The sequence below is a fragment of the Pogona vitticeps genome, chromosome 1, assembly GCF_051106095.1.
Source record: "Pogona vitticeps strain Pit_001003342236 chromosome 1, PviZW2.1, whole genome shotgun sequence".
NCBI lineage: Eukaryota > Metazoa > Chordata > Lepidosauria > Squamata > Agamidae > Pogona > Pogona vitticeps.
Window position 1 is genome coordinate 318,582,701 of NC_135783.1, and position 21,439 is coordinate 318,604,139.

At 42.5% G+C, this 21,439-nt stretch overlaps 1 protein-coding gene across 2 annotated transcripts in view; it reads left to right on the forward strand.

Moving 5' to 3' along the window:
- The first annotated feature begins 12,932 nt into the window (after positions 1-12,932).
- Positions 12,933-21,439, forward strand: part of VSX2 (visual system homeobox 2) — a 36,490-nt gene continuing 27,983 nt past the window's right edge. For both annotated transcript variants that reach the window (XM_072986418.2, XM_072986419.2), the window contains exons 1-3: positions 12,933-13,483; positions 14,748-14,832; positions 19,325-19,448. In XM_072986418.2, coding sequence (XP_072842519.2) covers positions 12,988-13,483; positions 14,748-14,832; positions 19,325-19,448 — 705 coding nt within the window. In that variant the 5' untranslated portion in view covers positions 12,933-12,987. The remainder of the gene's footprint in view (positions 13,484-14,747; positions 14,833-19,324; positions 19,449-21,439) is intronic.

Sequence of the window (21,439 nt, forward strand, 5' to 3'; positions counted from 1 at the left end):
GGGCAACCTGATAACATGGAACAACAACAATGACAACATTGGCAAGACAACATAGGAAACTCCCTTACACTGTTCAGACTATTTGACCATCCAACCTACTGCTTTGACTGGCAGAAGTCAGAAGAAGTAGTTAACAAGCACCATATCACTTTGAAATGACAGGAGGGATGGAGTGTGGGACCTATTTGTATGTGGTAGACAATGGCTCTTGCCTTTCCTAACTTAAGCTTTTTATATTGTGTTAGATTATGCTTATATTTTATTCTGAGGGCTGCAGAGATCACCAAAATTGGCAAGAAGTGCAAGAAAGTAAAAAAAGCAAACGAACAGAAGGTTACTATTATTTAAATAAGGGACATGGTGGCGTTGCAGGTTAAACCTTCTGACCCTCTGTGCTGCAGGGTCAGAAGACCAGCAGTCGTAAAATCGAATCCACTCGACAGAGTGAGCTCCTGTCGCTTTCTCCCAGCTCCTCGCCAACCTAGCAGTTTGAAAGCGTGTAAATGCAAGTAAATAAATAGGGACCACCTCAGTGGGAAGGTAACGGCGTTCCGTGACTATATGCGCTGGCCACGTGACCATGGAAACTGTTTTCGGACAAATGCTGGTTCTGCGGCTTGGAGATGGGGATGGGCACCGCCCCCTAGAGTCAGACACGACTAGATTAAATGTCAAGGGGAACCTTTACCTTTATCATTATTTAAATAGCTTACAATTTTTCTGGGTTTTTCTTTCCTCCTTTGCTTTCCTGCCTTCCTTCCTGGTAAAATCTATTTATCACAGTTCAAAATTTCCAAATAGTTTGGATTTTATGGCTGGAAGTAGAATGAAAATCAGGGAAGAGCACTGACATTGGGTTTAGACAATCAATAGTATCAGTGAAAAGGAACAATAAGCAGGGGGATAGAACAGAAAGCTGAGCAGGACGTAAACCCTGATCCCTTGTTTATTGGAAATGCTTCTTAGATCCCCTCAGTCTCTGGGATTTTATGAGGCGCTACCCATATGTTTCCAACTTAAGTATGATTATGCAGTTATGAGGACTAGAAACCTTTTTGTTGCTACAATACTTTTAAAGAAAAAGAATGTACCTTTCCATCCATACAGCAAATATTTTAAAGGAGTGCATATACTGCAAATGATTGAATAACAGAAATATGATATGCCAGGAATGGTTGTTCAAAATAAGTAGATTGGCACTTACTACATGTGTCAATTTCTCTCTAAATTTAGTGGTATTTCTCATGTTGTCTGTTTATAATTCAGGCCAATTTCTAGTATATCTATGGTTTTCTAAATAATTTTAAAATCATAACACCAATCTCTCAAAAAGCTATTACAAAGAGGTTTCAGATTCTCCATTTGCGAGCTTTTTTGCTAGCTTGCATATACAGTATATAATATGAAGTACGTGGAGTGCACATGGCCTTGATCATTCTTCTGAATATGGCTTGCATGTGGTCTCTATATGAAAGAGTGCTTCACTCTTAGAAGATGCACTCATCAAGCATAATAGAAGCAAAAGAGTTTGTATAGTATGCTCAAAAGAAAACCAGCGTGTGGAAACAGGTCAGAATTGTGGGCCCATGTGAGATAGCCTGAGACATCCGCTCAACCTCCCTTTCCAATTAACACACACACATTCTTAACATCAACAACTTTATTGGAAAGACTGATCATGAGTATAAATTGGCAATGGTCTGGGTTGGCTGTGGTAAATAAATATTGATACAGCATAAGGAGCAGATCCCTACATCAGATGACCTGCCTGCCATCCGATCTCCACCATCCCAGTGCATTACTGGGTAAACATGGTACAGTAGTTGGTAGCATCAGAGGATCTGCATCTTCCTTGTCCCCCAGGCACATATCCACTAGCGAGGAGAGAACTCCCTTGTTACAACTGTTAGGAACTATGGTAGGCTTCCTGAAATAAGCATATCCCTTGTCAATTCTACACCTGCTTCCCCGTCCCCCAAATGAAAAGGAGACTTTTACTTACATGGAATAAGGCCCATCTCCCGCACTGTGGATCTACCCCTTTGTGTAGCTGAGGCCCTGATAACTGGCCTGCTTTCTGCTAACTATTGGCAATTTTACATATAAGAGCAGATCTGTACATACTGTACTCTGCCTGTGTAATACTGTTGAAAAGGCATAGTCTTTCTTCATGCTTGTCCTTGCTGTTTTTTCAAGTTCTTTTTAAATAGACAATTTAAAAAGTTGTTAGTTCAATAAAGTGTTTACTTGTTTGCCACAAGATCATTTATGCAAGTAAATAATTTTTAAAAAATTAAAAAGAAAAAGATTGCTTTTCCTTCAGCCATATCTTTCTATTTTATTAATAGAATGTTGTTTTGTCTTGCTTTTTTTTTTGTTATATCTAATAAATGGAAGCTCCTCTACAATCTCTACAGTACTTTTAGAATGTAATCTCAAACAATATTCAATTTAGTAAATTGACCACTTGGGACTGAACCTCCACAACAAATATTTGAGATGATTCCTTCTTCCTTTTTCCAAACAGCCTGGACAGAATACTGGCTTGGATACATGCTGCAGTGGTGGGCATCACAGTACGTTCTCGCTAGTTAACAATGCCAGCTTTTCCAACCAAACAGGTCTGGCAAGCTACTAGTAATTCCTGTTCCCATAGCAAGGTCCTCAGATATCTCAGTTAGAGACAACCCGCCAAAATGGCAGTTTGTCCTGGTTCATGGTCTGTCAAAGTTGATGAACTATGAACCACAAATTTTCTCCTCATGAACCAACAAACCATGAATTCCCCCCCATCCCCACAGCCTGCCCCCCTGCTCCCTTCCCACTACCCCTGTCGCTTCCCTACCTTGGCTGCCGTCATCGCTGCCATTGCCATCTGCAGTGGCCTGTTCCATGGCGCCCTCCACAGCCTCCATACTGCACCGCTTGCATGGAGGGAATCTGGGTTGCCTTCTGCCTTAAGGGAATCTGGGCTGTCCTTTGCAAAGATGGTAGCTGCAGCTTCCCTGCCTAAGAAAAGCCACAGTTACCATCTTTGCAAAGGGCAGCCAGGGTCCCTGCCAGCAGACCATGGCTGCAGAGGCCACTGCAGCAGGTGGCAATGAATGGGCAGCGGCGATGGATGGCAGTAGCGATGGGCAGTGGCGGATGGCGACAGTGGCTAAGGTAGGGAGGAGATGGGGAAGGAGGACAAGCTGTGGAGTTGGGTGGCCTACGGGCCTTCCAATCATCTTAACAGTGGGCCCATAGGTAGAGTGGGAAGGCTATCCCTCCCTCTCTTTGAAAGGGGATGAATAAAAATGGGCAAATGTTCATCCCATTGTATTCGTCCAGGTCTCTGGAACTGACGAATATGAAGGGACAAATATTTAATGAATAAGCGATTTTTAATCAATATCACAATTCATTTTTAATGTATCTCCATGTCTAATCTGAGTACATGCAATATTTTCCCATTGTAGAAGCTTGCTTTTAAACACTTGAGATTAAATAGTTAAATTGTAATCTCACAATTAAATCATTATCTCTTGGGACAAATAATTTGAATACCTCCTCAGTTATCACTCACATCTCTTGGACAACATCAGTCATCTTCCAGAAGAACATTCCCATGCTTGTTTCCATCCGATGGTCTCTCTCTGCTTAGTTCATAATGGTCAGAGGAGCTTTTTTAATGGGAAGCACGTACTGTATTTTTCTGTGTATAAAAACACCCCATGTATAAGATTTTCTAATTTTTCTAACCCAAAATTAAGAAAACAACATTTTAAACATAAAGCAGAATACATTTTTATTTAGTAATCAGGTGACATTTATCAGTACTGTCATATTATGCATCACGCTTTGAGACTATCACTTTATTCAGCCTCTGGCTCAGAACGCTCAGACATTACCAGTCTCTGTTGCATCTGAGCACTGCCTACACACTCCACCTCCAACAAGGTGTGTTCCAGTTGGTTTGTTCAGCATCAGCTGACATCAGTTACCGTATTTTTCGCACCATAAGACGCACTTTTTCCCCCACAAAACGGGGGTGGAAAGTCTGTGTGTCTTATGGAGCGAAGAAAACAGATTATATTTTCCTGTTTTCTTCTCCTAAAAATTGGTGCGTCTTATGGAGCGAAAAATACGGTACATAAGGCTCGTGATTGGAGGAAGCCTGTTTGCAGAAGCAAGGTATGGGCAGTTTTGCAATCATGTGATTCTCTCCTCGGCTTATGTCTGTGTATAAAACGACCCTCAATTTTTAGTCTAAAGAATTTAGACAAAAGTATCATCTTATACACGGAAAAATGCAGGAAGTGCAAAATGTAATGCTAAAATAAATCTATTAGTCTTAAAGGTGCCACAAGACTCCCCCTCCCAACTTCAAGTCTTTACAAGAAGACTCCTATTATGCAAAGCAGCAGCACATTTTGCATAATAGGAGAAAGAAGACCAGTTGAATATCTGTTGACAAGTGACATGTGAAAGACAGGAAGGTATGAATCTAACATCATGTATGGTATTTGTTTGATTACCACAAATAACTCCACTTAGTGAAAATGAAACATTCTTCAAGAAAGTTGCGTTATGGGTCACATGAAAAGGAAGAAAAATTAAGTACTGTACAAGCATATTTGGGTAGAACTGAAATTGTTGTCCATAATGAATTAATGCATTAAAAAACACTTTGAGCGTCTCTGCAAAATCCTGTGCAAATACGTATTACCTGAGGTAAACACAAATTGTCAATATAGGAAGAAGATGATGTGTGTGTTTTGTTATACCACTTACATTAATGTATTGTCCGTATAGCAAAGAAGCCTTCACTGAATGAAAATCAAGAATGTTTTCTGGTCCTGTTAATTAGATTATGATCACAAAAAAGGTGTGATCCACCTCTTTCTACATCAGTTGTCTGCCTTATAATGCACATAAAAGAAAATTAATATATTTTATCAACATTATACAAAATGTATAATATATTCAACAACTAGAAATAATTCCATAGAGAATGAAGATCTGTAATTTATCTCACATTTATGCTATATGGTTAACCTATCTCTTGCTCTATTTTTATTTTTAACATTAATGTTATCTGTATGTCTGTGTGCTCCTGTAAGTATATTATGTATAAATATTCTTCAGAACTAGTTTTTAAAAAATAAAGAAGCAAAAATCCATTGAAGAAGAACCGTGTATGTAAGAACATTTGGGCAGCAACCTAATAAGTTGTCTTCCAGTATATGTATTCGCAAAGGCTTTCATGGCCCAGATCTAATGGTTGTTGTGGGTTTTTTGGGCTCTTTGGCTGTGTTCTGAAGGTTGTTCTTCCTAACGTTTCACCAGTCTCTGTGGCCGGCATCTTCAGCGGACAGGAGTAACACTCTGTGCTCTGGTGCTACTCCTCTCCTCTGAAGATGCCGGCCACAGAGACTGGCGAAGCTTTAGGAAGAACAACCTTCAGAACACGGCCAAAGAGCCCGAAAAACTCACAACAACCATGTCTTCCAGTAGATTGTTTTCCATACAGTCAGTTGTATGTCTGGTCACACACCAATTTTGGTGTGTTCAGCTAGTCACAGGAAGGAGCTTGACGGAACACTCTTGTCTGATTGCCCTTGTGTAATTGCAGAAGTGAGTAAGATGCTGGCCAACGTGCTTTTTAAAAAAGAGGAAGACAACTTCACTGTGCTTCTCCCAAGCCCAGTGAGTAGCTAAGCCTAACCAAAGAAATTTTCTTACCTGAGAAATATCACAAATTAGTGCTCCCAATCCCAAGCCAAGCTGCATAGTACCAGGTACTATGGACCAACTTCTCCATAGTAGACAAGTTATTTTAGCTGCTGAAGGCAGAAGATGGCACAAATATTGTTGGAATTATTGCACCCTCATATGTTGCTTTTAAAAGGTTTTAGCTGGGAAGGAACTTTCTGTACTGGGGTGAATGTCAGTCAATTCTGCAGTGGCCAATTATACTCTCTCTGCCTCAGAGTTTTGAAGAGAGCCATGCCTCTCTACTCAAGAATTCCTTTCTCACTCTTTTTAGTTAGACAGCCTGAAGTGAGCCATGTAGCCAGGAAGCAGACTATGAAGCTAGTTAATTAGTTAAACTCTGTTTGTGTAACCAGTAACAAATCACTGTTTTTCTACAGAATGGAATTTGTTCTGATATATGAAAAACTATGAGTAAAACTGAACCTTTTATTATTGTCTCTGGTCGAGTGGGTCATTGAGACGGTAAGTGCCACTTGAGGAGAGGAGAACTAAGGAGCACTAAGCAAAAAGAGGTGGTTTACTGAGGAAAGACTTGAAGCTAATTCTGCTACGTATGTCCCTGATCTTTATCTGTCACATAGCTAGAAGGTTTTTTAAGGAAAATATTTCCACACTCTGCCTATTAATTAATATATCTCCTCTTTCTTGACAGTAAAAAAAACAATTAAATAACTAAGAATTTTAAAACTGTTTTTAAGTTTCATTGTCCATATCATATTTAAGTTAGTTTAATTTGAAACATTTTGCTATATTATATTTATGTTTTATTCTACTGTGAATCACCCAGAGTGACTGCTGCTCAGATGAGCAATATAAAAATTGATTGATTGATTGATTGATTGAATTAATGGTTAATTTGTCTTGACACCGACACTGGCTGGCCATGACAGCAAACTGAGTCCCGTTCTGTGAAGTTCTTATGTAAAATTAATACTTGTGCTGCAGGAGATGAACTCAAATTCAAGAATACTGTTACAAGGGGACCACAGGTACCCAATATATGTCATTGTGCTGGATCAACTGAAGCCTCCAAACACTATTTAAGGATCCCTTCTTAAGCATCTGCCATGTCTGCCAGGTCTTTCATCTGGTTACCCTAAGACTGAAATGTACAACTCTTCAAAAGACATACAGAATAATAGTTCTGATGGCTGCGGGAAATCTGATCTGCGATTGTCCCCATATCTTTTAACAGCAGGTAAAAGTGATAAGGAATCCCTAAGAAAGAATCACAGACCTAAACATGCCATATATTCTACTTTTAAATCTTTATGGAATGAATGGATTCTACAATGCTCTACATTGAATATTACAATCTATATGAGGCTTCAGTTGATTGAAAAGGCAGCTACAGACCTCCTAATAGATATTGGGAGATTAATCTGAAAGTATATCCAGCTTTATAACAATCGCTGTGGCTATCATTTTACATCCGGCAATAGTCAAGGCACCAATACAAACCCACCATCTGGGGTTCATACACTGTTTGTGACTGCCTCTCTGGTGTAACACTCCATGGCAGTTGTGCTCCATGCCTTTGCTATAATAACCCTGAGAATTGGCCTGTGAGGAGTAAAAGCCTTTACTGTAGTTTTTGGAAAGCTCTGTTTGATAAGGAAGCCTTCGTGGCCTTCTGTAGGGACTCAGACTACACCTTTCACAAAGCTGTGATTGCTGATCCTGTAATTAGCTGTGTTCAACATTTTGATTGATTTTACCATATTTAGGTAAAGGTAAAGGTTCCCCTTGACATTTAGTCCAGTCGCGTCTGACTCTAGGGCGCAGTGCTCATCCCCGTCTCCAAGCCCTAGAGCCAGCGTTTGTCCATAGACAGTTTCCATGGTCACATGGCCAGTGCGACTAGACACAGAACACTGTTACCTTCCCATTGAGGTGGTACCTATTTATCTACTCGCATTTACATGCTTTCGAACTGCTAGGTTGGCAGGAGCTGAGACAAGCGACGGGATCTCACTCTGTTGCGTGGATTTGATCTTACGACTGCTTGGTCTTCTGACCTTGCAGCACACAGGCTTCTGCGGTTTAACCTGCAGCGCCACCACATCCCTGCCACCATTCCAGTGGTTCCAGCACAAGCTAACGTGACTGGCAGATGAATCTTCCTTCAACATCAGTGACAGGGTAGTATCCTCCTCCTTACCATATTTAGTTGTTGCTATAAATGCTGATTTAATTTTTATATATTTATGTTTTAATGTTTTAAGTTTTCCAGCCACTCTGAAAGTTTTTTCTTTTTTGTGCCAAATAAGAGCTAGTATATTAGCAAGCATTATGGATAAGGAGTGAGTAATTTTACAACCCTGTAATTTAGCTGTTGCTATTACTACAGAAGCAACTAGCCATGCTCAAGATAGTAAAAAAATCAAACAAATACAGTATTAGCCAAAGGCTTTTGATTATTAGCCCTTTGGAGAACTATGTAATATTGCTGTTGGTAGTCAGTCACCAAACAATGTGGAACCAAAGAAGTCTTCGTAACCTTTAACACATTGAAAGATCCACATCCTCTTTTTCTTGAGAAACTCCACTGAAATATTTTTTCTTCTTCTGTGAGGAAATAGAAACAGAGTCCTGTTTGAAGTCCAAGCTTTTGTATTGTTCCAGGTTCATTAGCATCCAAGGAGATTGTCCAGCAAATTGTCCCACATTAGAGCCTTCTCACATTCTTTCTTTCCCCTCATTACTTGTACAAGAACTCTGTACAATGTCCCATGCAAGCAAATGCTGCCTGCTTTGCTTGGGAGAATGCACAGACCTCCACCTGTACCAGACTGCATTAATTAACTAATCCAGTTTGGTAGGATGGACCAAGAATGTTAGTCACAAAGATACCATCTGATTCCCACTGATATACACAGAACATCCAGGGCACACAAGCGAGTCTGTGCAATAATGGAAAAAAATGCCTAAATATTAAACTTGCTTGAATTTTTATTTTTTGCAGTTTGGAAAGCCAGAACATGTGTTTGAAGAAATATCAGAACTTAAGGCTATTCCAAGATATTCCCCTGCCACCATTCCAGTGGTTCCAGCACAAGCTAACATGACTGGCAGATGAATCTTCCTTCAACATAAGTGACAGGGTAGTATCCTCCTTTGCATCCAAGACTTCTTTTTAGCAGCTTCATTTCCACTTGAAGGCCATTTGTATCACATCCAGAAAGTCCTGGTATTCTAGTGTGTAGGGGATCATAGTATGATTATTTCTGGAGCTGCCAGTATGTGGCACCATACTTAATGGAGCTATGTTAAGAATTTAGAAAGGCAAAACAACTAAATGCTGGCTGGATAGCTCAGGGGTTTAGGTATCTGGCTGCGAAGCCAGAAGCTGGGAGTTCAATTCCCAACTGTGTATCCTGTGAGTAGAGCCAGCCTGTGTAGGCATGGGCAAGGGCACAGTCCCAGGGTGCCCCAGAAGAAGGGAATGGAAAACCACTTTTGAGTATTCTCTACCTGGAAAACCCTGGAAAGGGTTGCCACAAGTCACAACTGACAAACAAGACAGCATATAAAAGCAACAACAACTAAATGGCACCTTTGCTGGCTGCACCTACAATGACACATGTGGAGGCTCAAAGCAGTTTTTCAACCATTATATTATACCTTGTTTCTTGTATGATGGTGGCATTTCTAATTCAGCTATGAATGAGAGATTTTCCACAGTCCAGTTAAAGATGCTCAGCTCTTACAGAAACACAGGGAAAGGTCCCTACCTCTTTTAACCAGGTCTTCACATCTGTAGACCTTACTCTCTCCAGAACTTCTTAACTGGGCAACCAAGCATCAAACCTGGATGACTTCTTATGTACAAATTTGCACTTGCCATGGATTCCAATATTTGGCAAAACAATATGATTTTTTTCATAAAGCATATGAACCATCTGGGATCTAGACAAATGCCAAACTGTTACCAAGATATAGAAATCTGTATTTAGTGTTCTCTGTGCTGTTTAAAATATTAAGAATCCTAGGTTTCCACTCAGGGTAACTGTATGTCTAGACCTCATGGTGGTAAAATCAAAAATGAAAATGTGACTGCGACAGGAATTATGTAGAGATTCCAAGGGTAATTTTAAAAAACATGCCACAGCATCTACTCTTTATCACAGCAGAAGCAAGGGGAAGCCTATATGTTACGTTGTGCTTTATGTAAACCTATGCCTTGTGGTTATTGTTGGGCAAACACTAGTGTTTAACTTTCACACAAGGCGGAAGAAAGTGAAAACTCATTTACAGCTGGTGGTGCTTTCAATAGGAACAGAGAAAAATCATAACTTCCTGTCCTCCAAAACCACAGCAATGTTGTGCTTTGTTCCTGCAAGAGCTACACACAATGGTTTTATTGTTCATTGTAATTCAGATACCCCACATATTAGTGTGATATCTTTGTTGGGCAAACTGCAAGGGGACAGAAGTGTGTAAGAAGCTTTTGACCTCAAGAACTTTTCATGAGGCACCAAAGTCAGGAGGATGGCTCACTGACATCAAAGCCTTGGTATCTGCATGGTCTCTGTCCTGAATTAAAATGCGGAGCTTGAAAACATTCAAATGAGACTCTAGGAAATGATGTGTTGATTTTATGTTGCACATCCTAGAGTGACACCTATGAATGCTGGGGAGATCTCTGGGGATGTTAAAAGTTTAAACACATTTCTGTGTCCTTTTAGTTGGTCTAAAAGAGTACAGAAATGTGCATTTTGGATTTGTTCCTCTGATTACCTTGCTCTTATTCTATATTCCAATCACAGATGAATTTCTATACAGAAGTTATTTCAGCACATGATCTGCTGAAAACTATGTAAATAGTTGCTTAAATGGTGTGCAGGTATATATATTTCATTCACAATTATTCTATAGAAAAAAATTGTAATACATGAAGTAATTTTGAGTCATTGGCAATGGATAAATATTTGGCAAAAAGTCACCACTTTTCAAAAGAGTTTGTGCAATTTAAGCATAAAACATGACACAGTGTAATACAACATACAAGCAAGAGGTGAATCAGAGATCCTGAAAAACAAGATGTTTTACTATATACTGCGTTGTGCATTCCCCCTTGAAAAAGCTTTTCCTTATTATATGCATTAGTTTAGTATAATTAAAGGGCTGGCAAGGTGTTTATGGAGCCGAGTCTTATATTCTTAGTTCTGTCTCTTCTCATAAGAATAAGGTTATAGTCTTCTAGTTAAAACTGAAATATTTCTTGTGTTGGTGGGTCAGTCTAACTTTATTTTTTATGTTTGCAGATGAAATTCCAGCAGTACTTTACTTGACTGAATATTTAAACATCCACTAAAATCAGTACATTTGAACATGGTTTCATGTTAATATCCACTAATTAAAAAGTATTTATTTTCATAGAACTGTAATTTGGTTTTATTTAATTTAAGATTATACATTCAGAATAATATCTGGATTTTTTACAAGGAATGAATAATATATCTTCATTCTGGTTTTGCAGAATGTTAGAGATTCTTGTCAGCTAAAAGACACAAATTCCATGTTGTTCTCTGGAAAAAAATAGATTTTTTATTGATTTAACTAAACAACTATTCAGTATAATTTGCTGAATGAAATTAAATTTAAATTAACTAAGCTATAAATTTAAGTCAGATTCTGAACTTTTTGGAAAAACTTTAAATCCACATTCCATTGAAGGTGAATCCTTTTATTTTATTGTCTGTTGCATATAGTTTATTGTTTATTTCATTCAATTTATTTCAAAGTGCAATTCAATTAAAAAAACCTTCGAGAATACAGTCAATTAAAAAAATCTCTTTAAAGTATACGTTTGGGTTCTTTATCCATTTGGTTGTTGAAAGTTACTTGGTGTTTTATTTTTTTTAACTGACACTGAAGTTGCATTATTTAAAACGAATTACTGCGACATAGGGGATATATTCGAATAGCCTTTACAGTATATCACGTCAGCTTTGCTATCTCGTAACTGAACATTTATTCCGGCATATACCTACAAGAAATACTGGCGAAGAACCTCAAAGGATATACACTTCGCATATTGAAAAATGCAGATTTCCGTTGCTCCCATCATTAATAAATTGCCAGCCTCGGATAACCCCTCACTCTGTGGTGCATAATTTCAACACTCAATGTGAGCGAATCATTTTAATCTCTCAAAGGCGGCGATCTTGTCCAGTTCGAATAATGTACTGCTTTGATGCTTAATCCAAATATTGTACAGGTCGAGAGTTTCAGAATTAGGAAGCTGCGAAGTTGGTATAATAAACCAAAACCCATCCGAAACACCTTTGTTTGAGAAACCAGCGTATCTGCCGGCCCTGCCGTTTGTCCGAACAAGAGTTTGTCAGACACTCTGTGGGTTGTTGTTGTTGTTGGTTTTAACGGAAGTGGGGGAAAGAAAGGTGTAAAATCCGAATCTGAGTGATCTTCGAAGGCACCGGAATTATTTTATGGATGAGTTGGAGGGAACCGAACCCCCTTGCTCTCTTCCTCTGGTCCCACCGCTGTCTGTGAATATTCGACAGAGAAGCGCACCGAGTCACACCCTCCCCGCAGCCCTTTAACTCGTGCTGCTCCCCCGCCCGGACTTCCCTCCCCTGCTCTTCTGCCACCCTCCGGGCTGCCCGGGGCCCTTCACCCCACAGGGCCGGCCGCCCTCCGGCTGTTGCCTAGCCCTCCAAGTTGCCAGCGGCGCCCCTCCGCCTTGCGCGCCCCCCCAACCCGGAGGGGAGTCCCCTTGCCTCCCCACACCCACCTGCCGTCTCCATCGAGGTGCCGCAGAGCCTCTCCTCTCGTCCTCCCGCTCTCTAGGAAGGCACCGACCGGGCGACCCTCCTCGGGGGCGACACCCCGTTAGCCGTCCCCCCCATATGTCACCCGATCCGCCTGCGAGCGCCGCGAGGCTGCCCTCCGCCGGGCGCGCCGGCCCGGCCCTGCCCGAGTCGTCCCGGCGCCCGCGCTCTGCCTCTGCCCGCCGCTGCCCGCGCACCCCAGGCCGCCCCCTCTCCTCCCCTTTCTCTCTCTTCCCCCCCCCCGCGCCTCCTCTTTCCTCACCTCTCCCCCCCCCCCCCAATTTGGCATTTTGGAATTCCTAATCGCGGCTGGTCCCTGTGATTGGCTGCTCGGCTCTGACCCCACTTGGGCTCCAGGCTGGGCGTATAAAAAGGGCCTGAGGCGGGGGCTCCCGAGCATTCCCCGGAGCGGGCACAAGGGACCAGCCGCAGCATGACGGGCAAAGCGGGCGAGGCGCTCGCCCACAGCCTGCCCAGCAAGCCCAAAGCCCCCGACGGCGCGCCGCCGCCGCCGCCTCCCCCTCCCCCGCCTCTGCCTCCGCCTCCGCCGGCCTCCTCGGGCCCTACGGGGGCAGGGGGCGCGGTAGGGGCCGCCGCGGCTCCCGGGCCCAAGCCCGGCTCGGGCCCCATGGCGCCGCGCTGCACGGGCTTCGGCATCCAAGAGATCCTGGGCTTGAACAAGGAGCCGCCTTCGCACCCGCGCGCAGCCCTGGACGCCTTACCGGCCGGACACCTGCTGGCGGCCCGCTCCGTCCTCAGCCCCGCCGGGGTGGGCACCGTGGGCATGGGCTTGCTGAGCGCCGGGAGCCTCCCGGGCTTCTACGCGCAGCCCACTTTCCTGGAAGTCTTGGCCGACCCGCCGAGCGTCCACCTGCAGCCCTTGGGCCGGGCCCCCCCGCCGCTGGACACCAGCCAGACGGCCAGCTCAGGTAGAGCTCCGGCGGGGGCGCAACTCGGGGGGGGGCGATGGTGGGGGCGGGAGGAAGCGGGCAGCGGCGGGAAAGCGACCCGGGGAAGGCGGGAGAGCTCCATCGGTTTGCAAGGCAATCGCGCTGGTCCCCCCCCCCCCCCAGACCCAGCTTGGCTCCTTAGAGGTCCCTCTAGCCAACCACGTCTGGGCCGCTCCTGCTTCCAAATGGGCCGCCGCTGCATCCCAACAGGGAGCGAATGAGAAACCTCCCAAATATTGGGGGGGGGGGAGCCTTCTTGGATCAGCGCAGCCTCCTCCTCTCCCGTTCGTGGGAAGCCCAGTTTCATCCAGATGTGACACTTGCCCAGCGAACGACGTCTCTCTTCCGCGCACACCTTCAGGCAGAACACCGCCGTTCAATTTGTTAATAACGAAATAAAATCGATGGAGGAGCATGAGAAGCGCCAAAGGGCCGCCGGAGGAAGACCAAAGGGGCAAGATTCGTATCCAGTTCGAATCACTGCCCTTCTGGTCTCTTCTGTGGAGTACGAATTGGACCCAAAAGCAGGGCCTGACGCTGCTCGGCGCTGCAGGTTGCAGGCTATAGGCTTCGATTTATCATATATAGTAGCAAAGAAATCGAAAGGTCTAATTAGAAAAGGAGAACCAGATTTGCTAAAACAACAGGAATGAAAACCTGGATGAAAAAATAAAATAAAATAAAGTGACGCCCCCCCCCCCCAAACACACACTCCTAATGAGAGCGGAGAAAGGCGACTAGAGGTCTAATGTGTAAAAATGCTCATCCAGAGTTTTTTTTCCTCTCCAGTTCCGAAGTCCCAGATTGAGGGCAGAAGAGGCCTTAAATAGTTCTAGGATCCCAAGACTTTTTAATTCCTTCAGTTTTGACAGCTGAAATTAGAAATTGAGGAAAATGCCGGATAAACAGCTGGTTTGGAAAGAAAATTGCCATCCAAGCTCAGGAAGGAAGGAGACAAGAGAAGGGGGGGGGGAGAGAGAATAGCGTGAAAAAAACGAGGCATCTCGGAGCTGGAAGGACCTCTAGGGCGCACCCAGGAAACGAAAATCGGAGCCAAGCAAACGAAAAAAACAAAACAAAAAACACAAACCACCCCAAAATCCAGGTCCGCCCTCCGGGAGGTGGGATAATGCTCCCCTAAGCTGACTGGCATGTCCTAGAGAGCCGGGAGGGGAGACACATAAAAAACCCAGTCCGGGAGCTTTCTACCCCGCTCCATTAGCTGCCGCCTTTCTGTCCCCAGATTCCGAAGATGTTTCTTCCAGCGACAGAAAGATGTCAAAATCCTCCTTAAACCAGAGCAAGAAGCGGAAGAAGAGACGGCACAGGTAAGGCAGCCCCGCTCGTTCGCCCCAGGAGGAGGGAAGCGAGTCCGGTGCAGGCGGTAGGACGTCTCTGGGATCCCCCCCCGCCGGCCCTTGGTAGGCACTTCGCTCCGTCTCTGCCTTTGAGTCTCTCTTATCAAGTCGGACCCCCCCACCCCTCCCCTACCCCTCCCCCTCCCCAAGGCTCCCTCATCTCTCTCTCTTTTGGAGTGTATGTGTCTTCTAGAGTGTAGAATTGGACTGTGGAAAATGCCAGCAAGAGGTGTGACCTTTCCTTGCATCCCATGCCTTTACATCGCTTTCAAGATCTCAGTGGAGGCTTCTTTCCAGACAAGGCTCAAAACGGGGGGAGAACATCATCACCCTGGGGCCGGATTTTCCAAGCTTAGCTTTTTTTTTGGTTTTTTTTTTTGTTAGGCCTCCTTTTTGGGGTGAGTGTTGTTGTCTGTTTTGAAACGTCAGACCTCCGAGAGGAGGCCCCCAGGGAGCTCCTTCCTCGCCTCTGTCGGTCTGCCTGGCCTGCGGCTGCCCGGAGCACTTTCCCTTCTTCTCCCAAGGAGCGGCGGCCAAGCCCCTCGCCTTTCCCAGGCCGGTCTAATCCGCCCGGCTTCCTCGCTCCGAGTGGCCCCGGGGCCAGAAGGCGCGCCGCCCGCGGAGGGAGCCGGCCGCGGGGACCTCCGGCACGCCGCGTTTGCGCCAATGATCTTTTGAGGCTGAGTTTTGCCTTGATTTCCCTCCCCAATTCAAGAATCTAAGGGCTTATTAGTGTGTGTGTGTGTGTGTGTGTGTGTGTGTGTGTGTGTGTGCATGTATGTTTTAAATCGAACCGGCCTTTTGCCCAATCAGAATCTTTGATTTTGTTTTGATTAGATGGTATTAAAAGGCCTCCTATAAATGACCAACGTGGCACCTGGTTTGGTTTTTTTTAAAGGAACAACTGCATAGGAATCATCAGGTCAGCAAAGGTGGTTGTGAGGCGGATTTAATTCTTCACCCACCTTGCTGCTGCTGCTCCTGCATTTTTTTGTGCGTAGCAAGAAAATACTGTGTTCGCTGCCAATACGTTTTGCAGAGACGAGGATGTGCGGTTTTAGCGGAGGAGAAAGTGAATAAAAGGGCTTCGGAGGTAAAGCTAGCATCCTTTCCCCGGGTCTCCCCAAGCCTCCTCTGTTCAGGGTAGCCTTGGCTCTCTGGAACTTTACCTGCCTTTCCCTCCCTCGCCCTCTTTAGGGAAAACGACGTGCTCCTTCGCCCAGAATTATTATGAGAACGAAATCGCAGCCTTTGTTGGCACCGCAGGGATCGCTAAGGTAGATGCAGATTTATCGGTCCAGGGCGAGCCAGTCGCAACTCCGCGATGTCTTGGAATTCAAGACAAAAGGCCGAGGCGACGCCTTCATCTGGCCACGGTTTGGGGGAAGCAATTCGGCCGGGTCTACTAAGAGCCAGCCCCAAATGTGTGGATCCAGGCAAGGACTGCGGGAACGGCAGGCTGGGATGAAGAGCAAGGAACGAAGGGAAGGGTCCTTTCCCCTCGGAACTGGCAAAAACGATGCTCACCGTATGTGGTCAAAAGAAATCTGGACAGGAACTTAGTAGGGGAAGTGGGCGGATATAAACGGGGGTGGGTGGGTTCGACGTTTAGACGGAGATGAGAATTGGAACGTAATTCGTGCCAGAATGGAATCCAGAATAGAACTTGGATTAGAAACTGAAAATTCAGATGTAGGAGTTTGTGTAATCAGCCTTCGTTCACATGAAACATGTATTTTCCTTGCCTAGAATATTGAACTGTTTCCCTCCCCCCCCAAAAAAGTTATCCTCTAGAAATGCCTTTCCAAAAAGAAGTTGCAAAGTGGAAAGGAGAGAGAAGTCTCTTTATTTTTGAGACACAGTAGGGAGCAAAATGGGGAAGGTGAGTTGTTTGGTAAAAAGGGGACTGAAGTATTTTAAAAACAAACGGAATATAAGAGTGGATTTCCTCAGAGTGCATTTCTGCCAGCATTTTTTTTTACAGGAAATAGAAGTGGGAGAATTTAAAACAATCCCGATGACCTCTCCGATTTTTCCAAACAAAAATAAGATATATTGTTTTCATTTTTCCACGCCAAAATGTTAGGGAACAGTTAAACAAGTTTGTTCCACCTGTGTTAACTGTGATTCAGGAGGGCAAAAGCAGAGTTGGGGTCGTGGGAGGAGAGACTACAAGCCCTGCACATCTAAAGAAGCAAATTTAAATAAAAGTTTATTGATGAAGAGATCCCTTATAGTAACACATTCTGGTTAATCACATGTTCATTAATATCATTATTTATCTGATACAATTCTTTGTGTTTTAAATACAAGGAAAAAATTCTAGGGCACCTGAGATATCCTATTTGAAAAGTATAGATTTTTTAAAATGAATTTTTTAAAAAATTTGATTGACTTCTTTAGAGTTCTTTCTTTTCTTTAAGCTGTATTTCTTGGAGTGGGTGTTGATTTCATATTACCTGGGATACATGTGTATATGCTGTAACACGTAGAGTCAGATGAAAATGGCAGTATGCAATCTCCTTCATCAGTAGATTAATCAAAGATGCTTTTTATGTTTTTAAAATTGCACTGGATAGTCTGATGTTCATTCATATCTGCAGCACAAGAACCATGTGAATGAGATCTCCAAAGTCTATCATCTGTAGGCATCTTCCTCCCTCACCTAGAGTTGTACATCATTTGTTTCCAAGCCCAGATGCTAGTTTTAGGTAGATCTCTTTGTGAGTGCAAATTGAAGAGGAAATTTTTATTTTGGATATAACAAACCTAAAAGAAGTACGTCCTTAGTATGAAACCCATTATATTGGCAGTACAACAGAGCTGAGCAAAACTACAAGTAGAAGTTGCAGTTAGTGTTAAAGGATCTCTGTGTTGCTCAGATCACTTATAAACGTAAGACTGGGCATTTTTAAGAAAAAAGAAGCTGAGGATTATCTTGTTACTCTACATCCATTGAAATGATCCTACAATGCTCAGAGCGCATTGGAAGTGAAAGACTTCCACTTAAAAACAATAATTTGAATGTTACTTTGCAGCAACAACAGAAAATTAGAGAAAAACAAATAACAGGTTTTACTTTTTCAGACTTGAATTTTGTCCTAAAATTCAAGCTTAATTACCAAGCCACCTGTGGTGTGTACCATCTCAGTACAAGGGTTTTGTCACCAAAATTTCCCTCTGCAGAATTGAAAGTCACTTACACAGATCAGAAAGTAATTAATTTCCAAACGTGTTATCTTTTGTTAGCTTCTTGTTTCAGCAATATGGGGGACATACAGTATATTATGTTAATTTTACAGAAGGAAGTAATGTTAATTCTTACCATTAAATCATTTAAAATCCGTAACAGTGACTAGTTGGTCACTGTCGTACCTAGAGCCAAATCCATGAGCCAACAGGCCTTACTAATATTGTGCTAATCTGTAGCAAAACATGACCTCTTACTGCTGGATTCTGAGGAAATGGACTTGTCCAAGAAAACTCACATTAAAGTATAACAGTCTTTATGAAGCCACAATATTTTTATCCTCTGTATTTTTTTTTATCTTTCTTTTGGTTTTGCATGATCTACACTTATCAGACAGAAGTCAGAGTCTGGAAACATTACTTTTTAGATGGTAGCTGCCAGAATCCTCAGTTACCCTGGTCTTGGGTTTTTGAGAATTGTAGTCTAAAGACAATGAAATTTCCAAGCCCTGTGTAAGGAGTCTAATTTTGTATTCCATATTTTATTTGGAATCAGGCAGTATTGATTACAAATAAATTTAAATCCAAATAAAATGATGTAGGACCATATAAAGTTTTTTTTTAAAAAAATTAGGATCAACATGAGAATAGAATTCAGTTTATATAAAAGCTGTAAAAACACAGCTTATATAGCTAGAAGGATGATATCCATGTGGTCCAATCCAAATTTTTGGAGGAAGAATGGAACATCAAAGGATGACCAAATTTATCATGCCAAGATGACAAAATTAAAATGTCTGAATGTTTTCCTCTAGAACTTGGCCAAATATTTGGAGCGAACTTTTTGGTTTTTCTGCCTTTAAAAAATTTTTTCCTCTTATATTTAATTTTCCAGCCAAGAGCCCATTTGTTTTGGTTTCAGGGTTTTCAGAATATACTCAATGCTTCCATGGAAATAAAAGGAAACTGAAACCCACCATCTTATTCAAACTTTCTTTGGATTTTCCCATTGATCTGAACAGGACCTAATATCAGAATAAAAACTGGAGCAAAAGACTTAACCTAGAATCATGCCTATGGCGGTTTGCTACTAAACAGAAGCACCTTTTCACTTCCTATGGCTTTCCTCACTCTAGGATTTGGTTGTCTGTAGAACTAACCCTTCACAAAGTTAGTTCAAGTTCTTGAAATTTTCTTCTGTCTTCCACCCTTTTACATTTTTAAACGTTTCATTTATGTTTACTTTGTCACTCATAGATTTTACTCCTTTTAGGACAATCTTCACATCTTATCAACTAGAAGAACTGGAAAAAGCATTTAATGAGGCCCATTATCCTGATGTGTATGCAAGAGAGATGTTGGCTATGAAGACAGAGCTTCCTGAAGACAGGATACAGGTAATCATATTTTTTTTCAAACCCATAAGAAATACAACACTAAGAGGTTGATCAGACAGGCATATAGTTCACATGCTTTTCGGTAATAGCAATCCTTCCTGCCCCTCTTGCAAGCTGTCCCACACCTTTGTGGAGCAGCACTAGAGCTGTGGTTTATTTGGTGCAGGTGGGAGAGTTCTTGATTATCTCATTCTGCATTCAGTGCAGTTGGTTAATTTGCTCTCAAATTGAGCTGCAGGCAGTGTTTTGTCACAACCCTGTGACAAAAACAGTGAGTTGTGACATCAAAAATGATGATAAAGCTCCTCTTCTATTTTTGTATTTTCTAACTTTTTAAAAAGAAAACATTATCTAACTGATGCAACACAGTTCTAATACATTGGACGTGCCCTTCAATACTTGCTTTGTATCTGATAGAGTGCTGACTCTTTGGGAGGGAAATGAATTTTTTTAAAAATGGAGGAACCTGCCGTAGCAACAAAAGGTGGGAAAGGAGCATCAATAATTGAAAGGGTGAGAAATTGGAGCGATCTGAAGTGCTGTTTGGATCACATCTCCTGTTTGAATGGAAGGATTGCTCAAGTGCGAGATAAAATAGATCGCACTGAAGATAAAAACTTTTAAAATGCAAACTGAATTGCTCCAGTGTCGCCTTTGTCATGTTCTAAATTTCTTTCTAACATTTTTTTCAAAAGAACGGCACAAATCTTTAAAGCAGAAAAATACGGTATATTTACAGTATAGTAACCTATTCCCCTTGAAACCTGCACGTGAGAAGGTAGTCCTAAACTGCTGTGCATCTTTTCTATGAGATTGCTTTGGCTAGTACGGTATTTATACAAGGAGATACAATTGTTACTAGGAAGCCGGGTAGTGGTGGAGGAAGAAAGCTGTGCAGGAGATGAAAGTTATTAAGATGAAAGTTAAAATGGTATGAGCAGAGGACTTAGAACTGAGGATGGCTTTAATGAAAAAGAATATCCAAGTATACTGGGAAATGAGAATTTAAATAGTAATTAAAAAGAACAGAACAATTGAAGAAGTGGCCTGCTAGATCAGACCAAAGGCCAATCTCATCCAGTATTACATTTTCATAGTGGTCAGACTGATGCCCATGGAATGCTTGCAACAGTACATGAATGTAATAGCAGCTGTCCATTCATGTTGGGCAGTTCATGGTAATGTACAATCATGGTAATATACAATCATAGTAGTAACCAAGGGCCATGGATTAATTTTACTATGCCTGCAACTTTCCTTGAGAACCAGGCAGGGGTTCAAAGAGCTCCTTGGGCCTGTACCAAAGACTTTTGACAGTCCAGCCTGTCTCTCTCTGCACACTTTGAACACTATCCTACAAATAGCTCTTGACATTCGCTTCACTTGAAAAAAATAATTTGATGTGAGCCATTCTCAGGATCCCAGAAGTCTAATTTTGAGGTACAGAGGAACCTAAACCTTGATTTTTTCTTCTTGTCATCTGTATATATATATACATACATATACATATACATACAGTCGTTTTGTTGTTGGTAATATAAAACACCTAGGAGTCAGAAGTCCTGGCTGATCTATTCCAAATCACCCAGATATCACCCAACAGATATCGATCTACCCTCTGCCAGCCTTTGCGTTATAGGGCTCATTGGCTCGAGATTGGCTCTTGGGGTCAGGCAGAGTGCATTACTATGAAATGGAAGCAGAAGTGGTGGTGCTGCTGGTAGAAGAGATCAGGCACTGGAAAATAAGTCCCCTTGGGAGGTCCAATTGAACAAAACCTTGGTAGACATGAGGCACTAGTGCTTAGTGAAAGAGTGAGAGAGAGAAGAGAACAAAAATATCAATGACATACATTTAAAGCCCCCTTGGAATCAAGAACTGGTTTCACAGTACTTTCAGTGCTATCCAAAATTTTATATTATGGGGGTGTTCATAGTTTGTTAGTGTGAAACCAATTCACACACAAAATTATCAAGTAGTCCACTGCATAC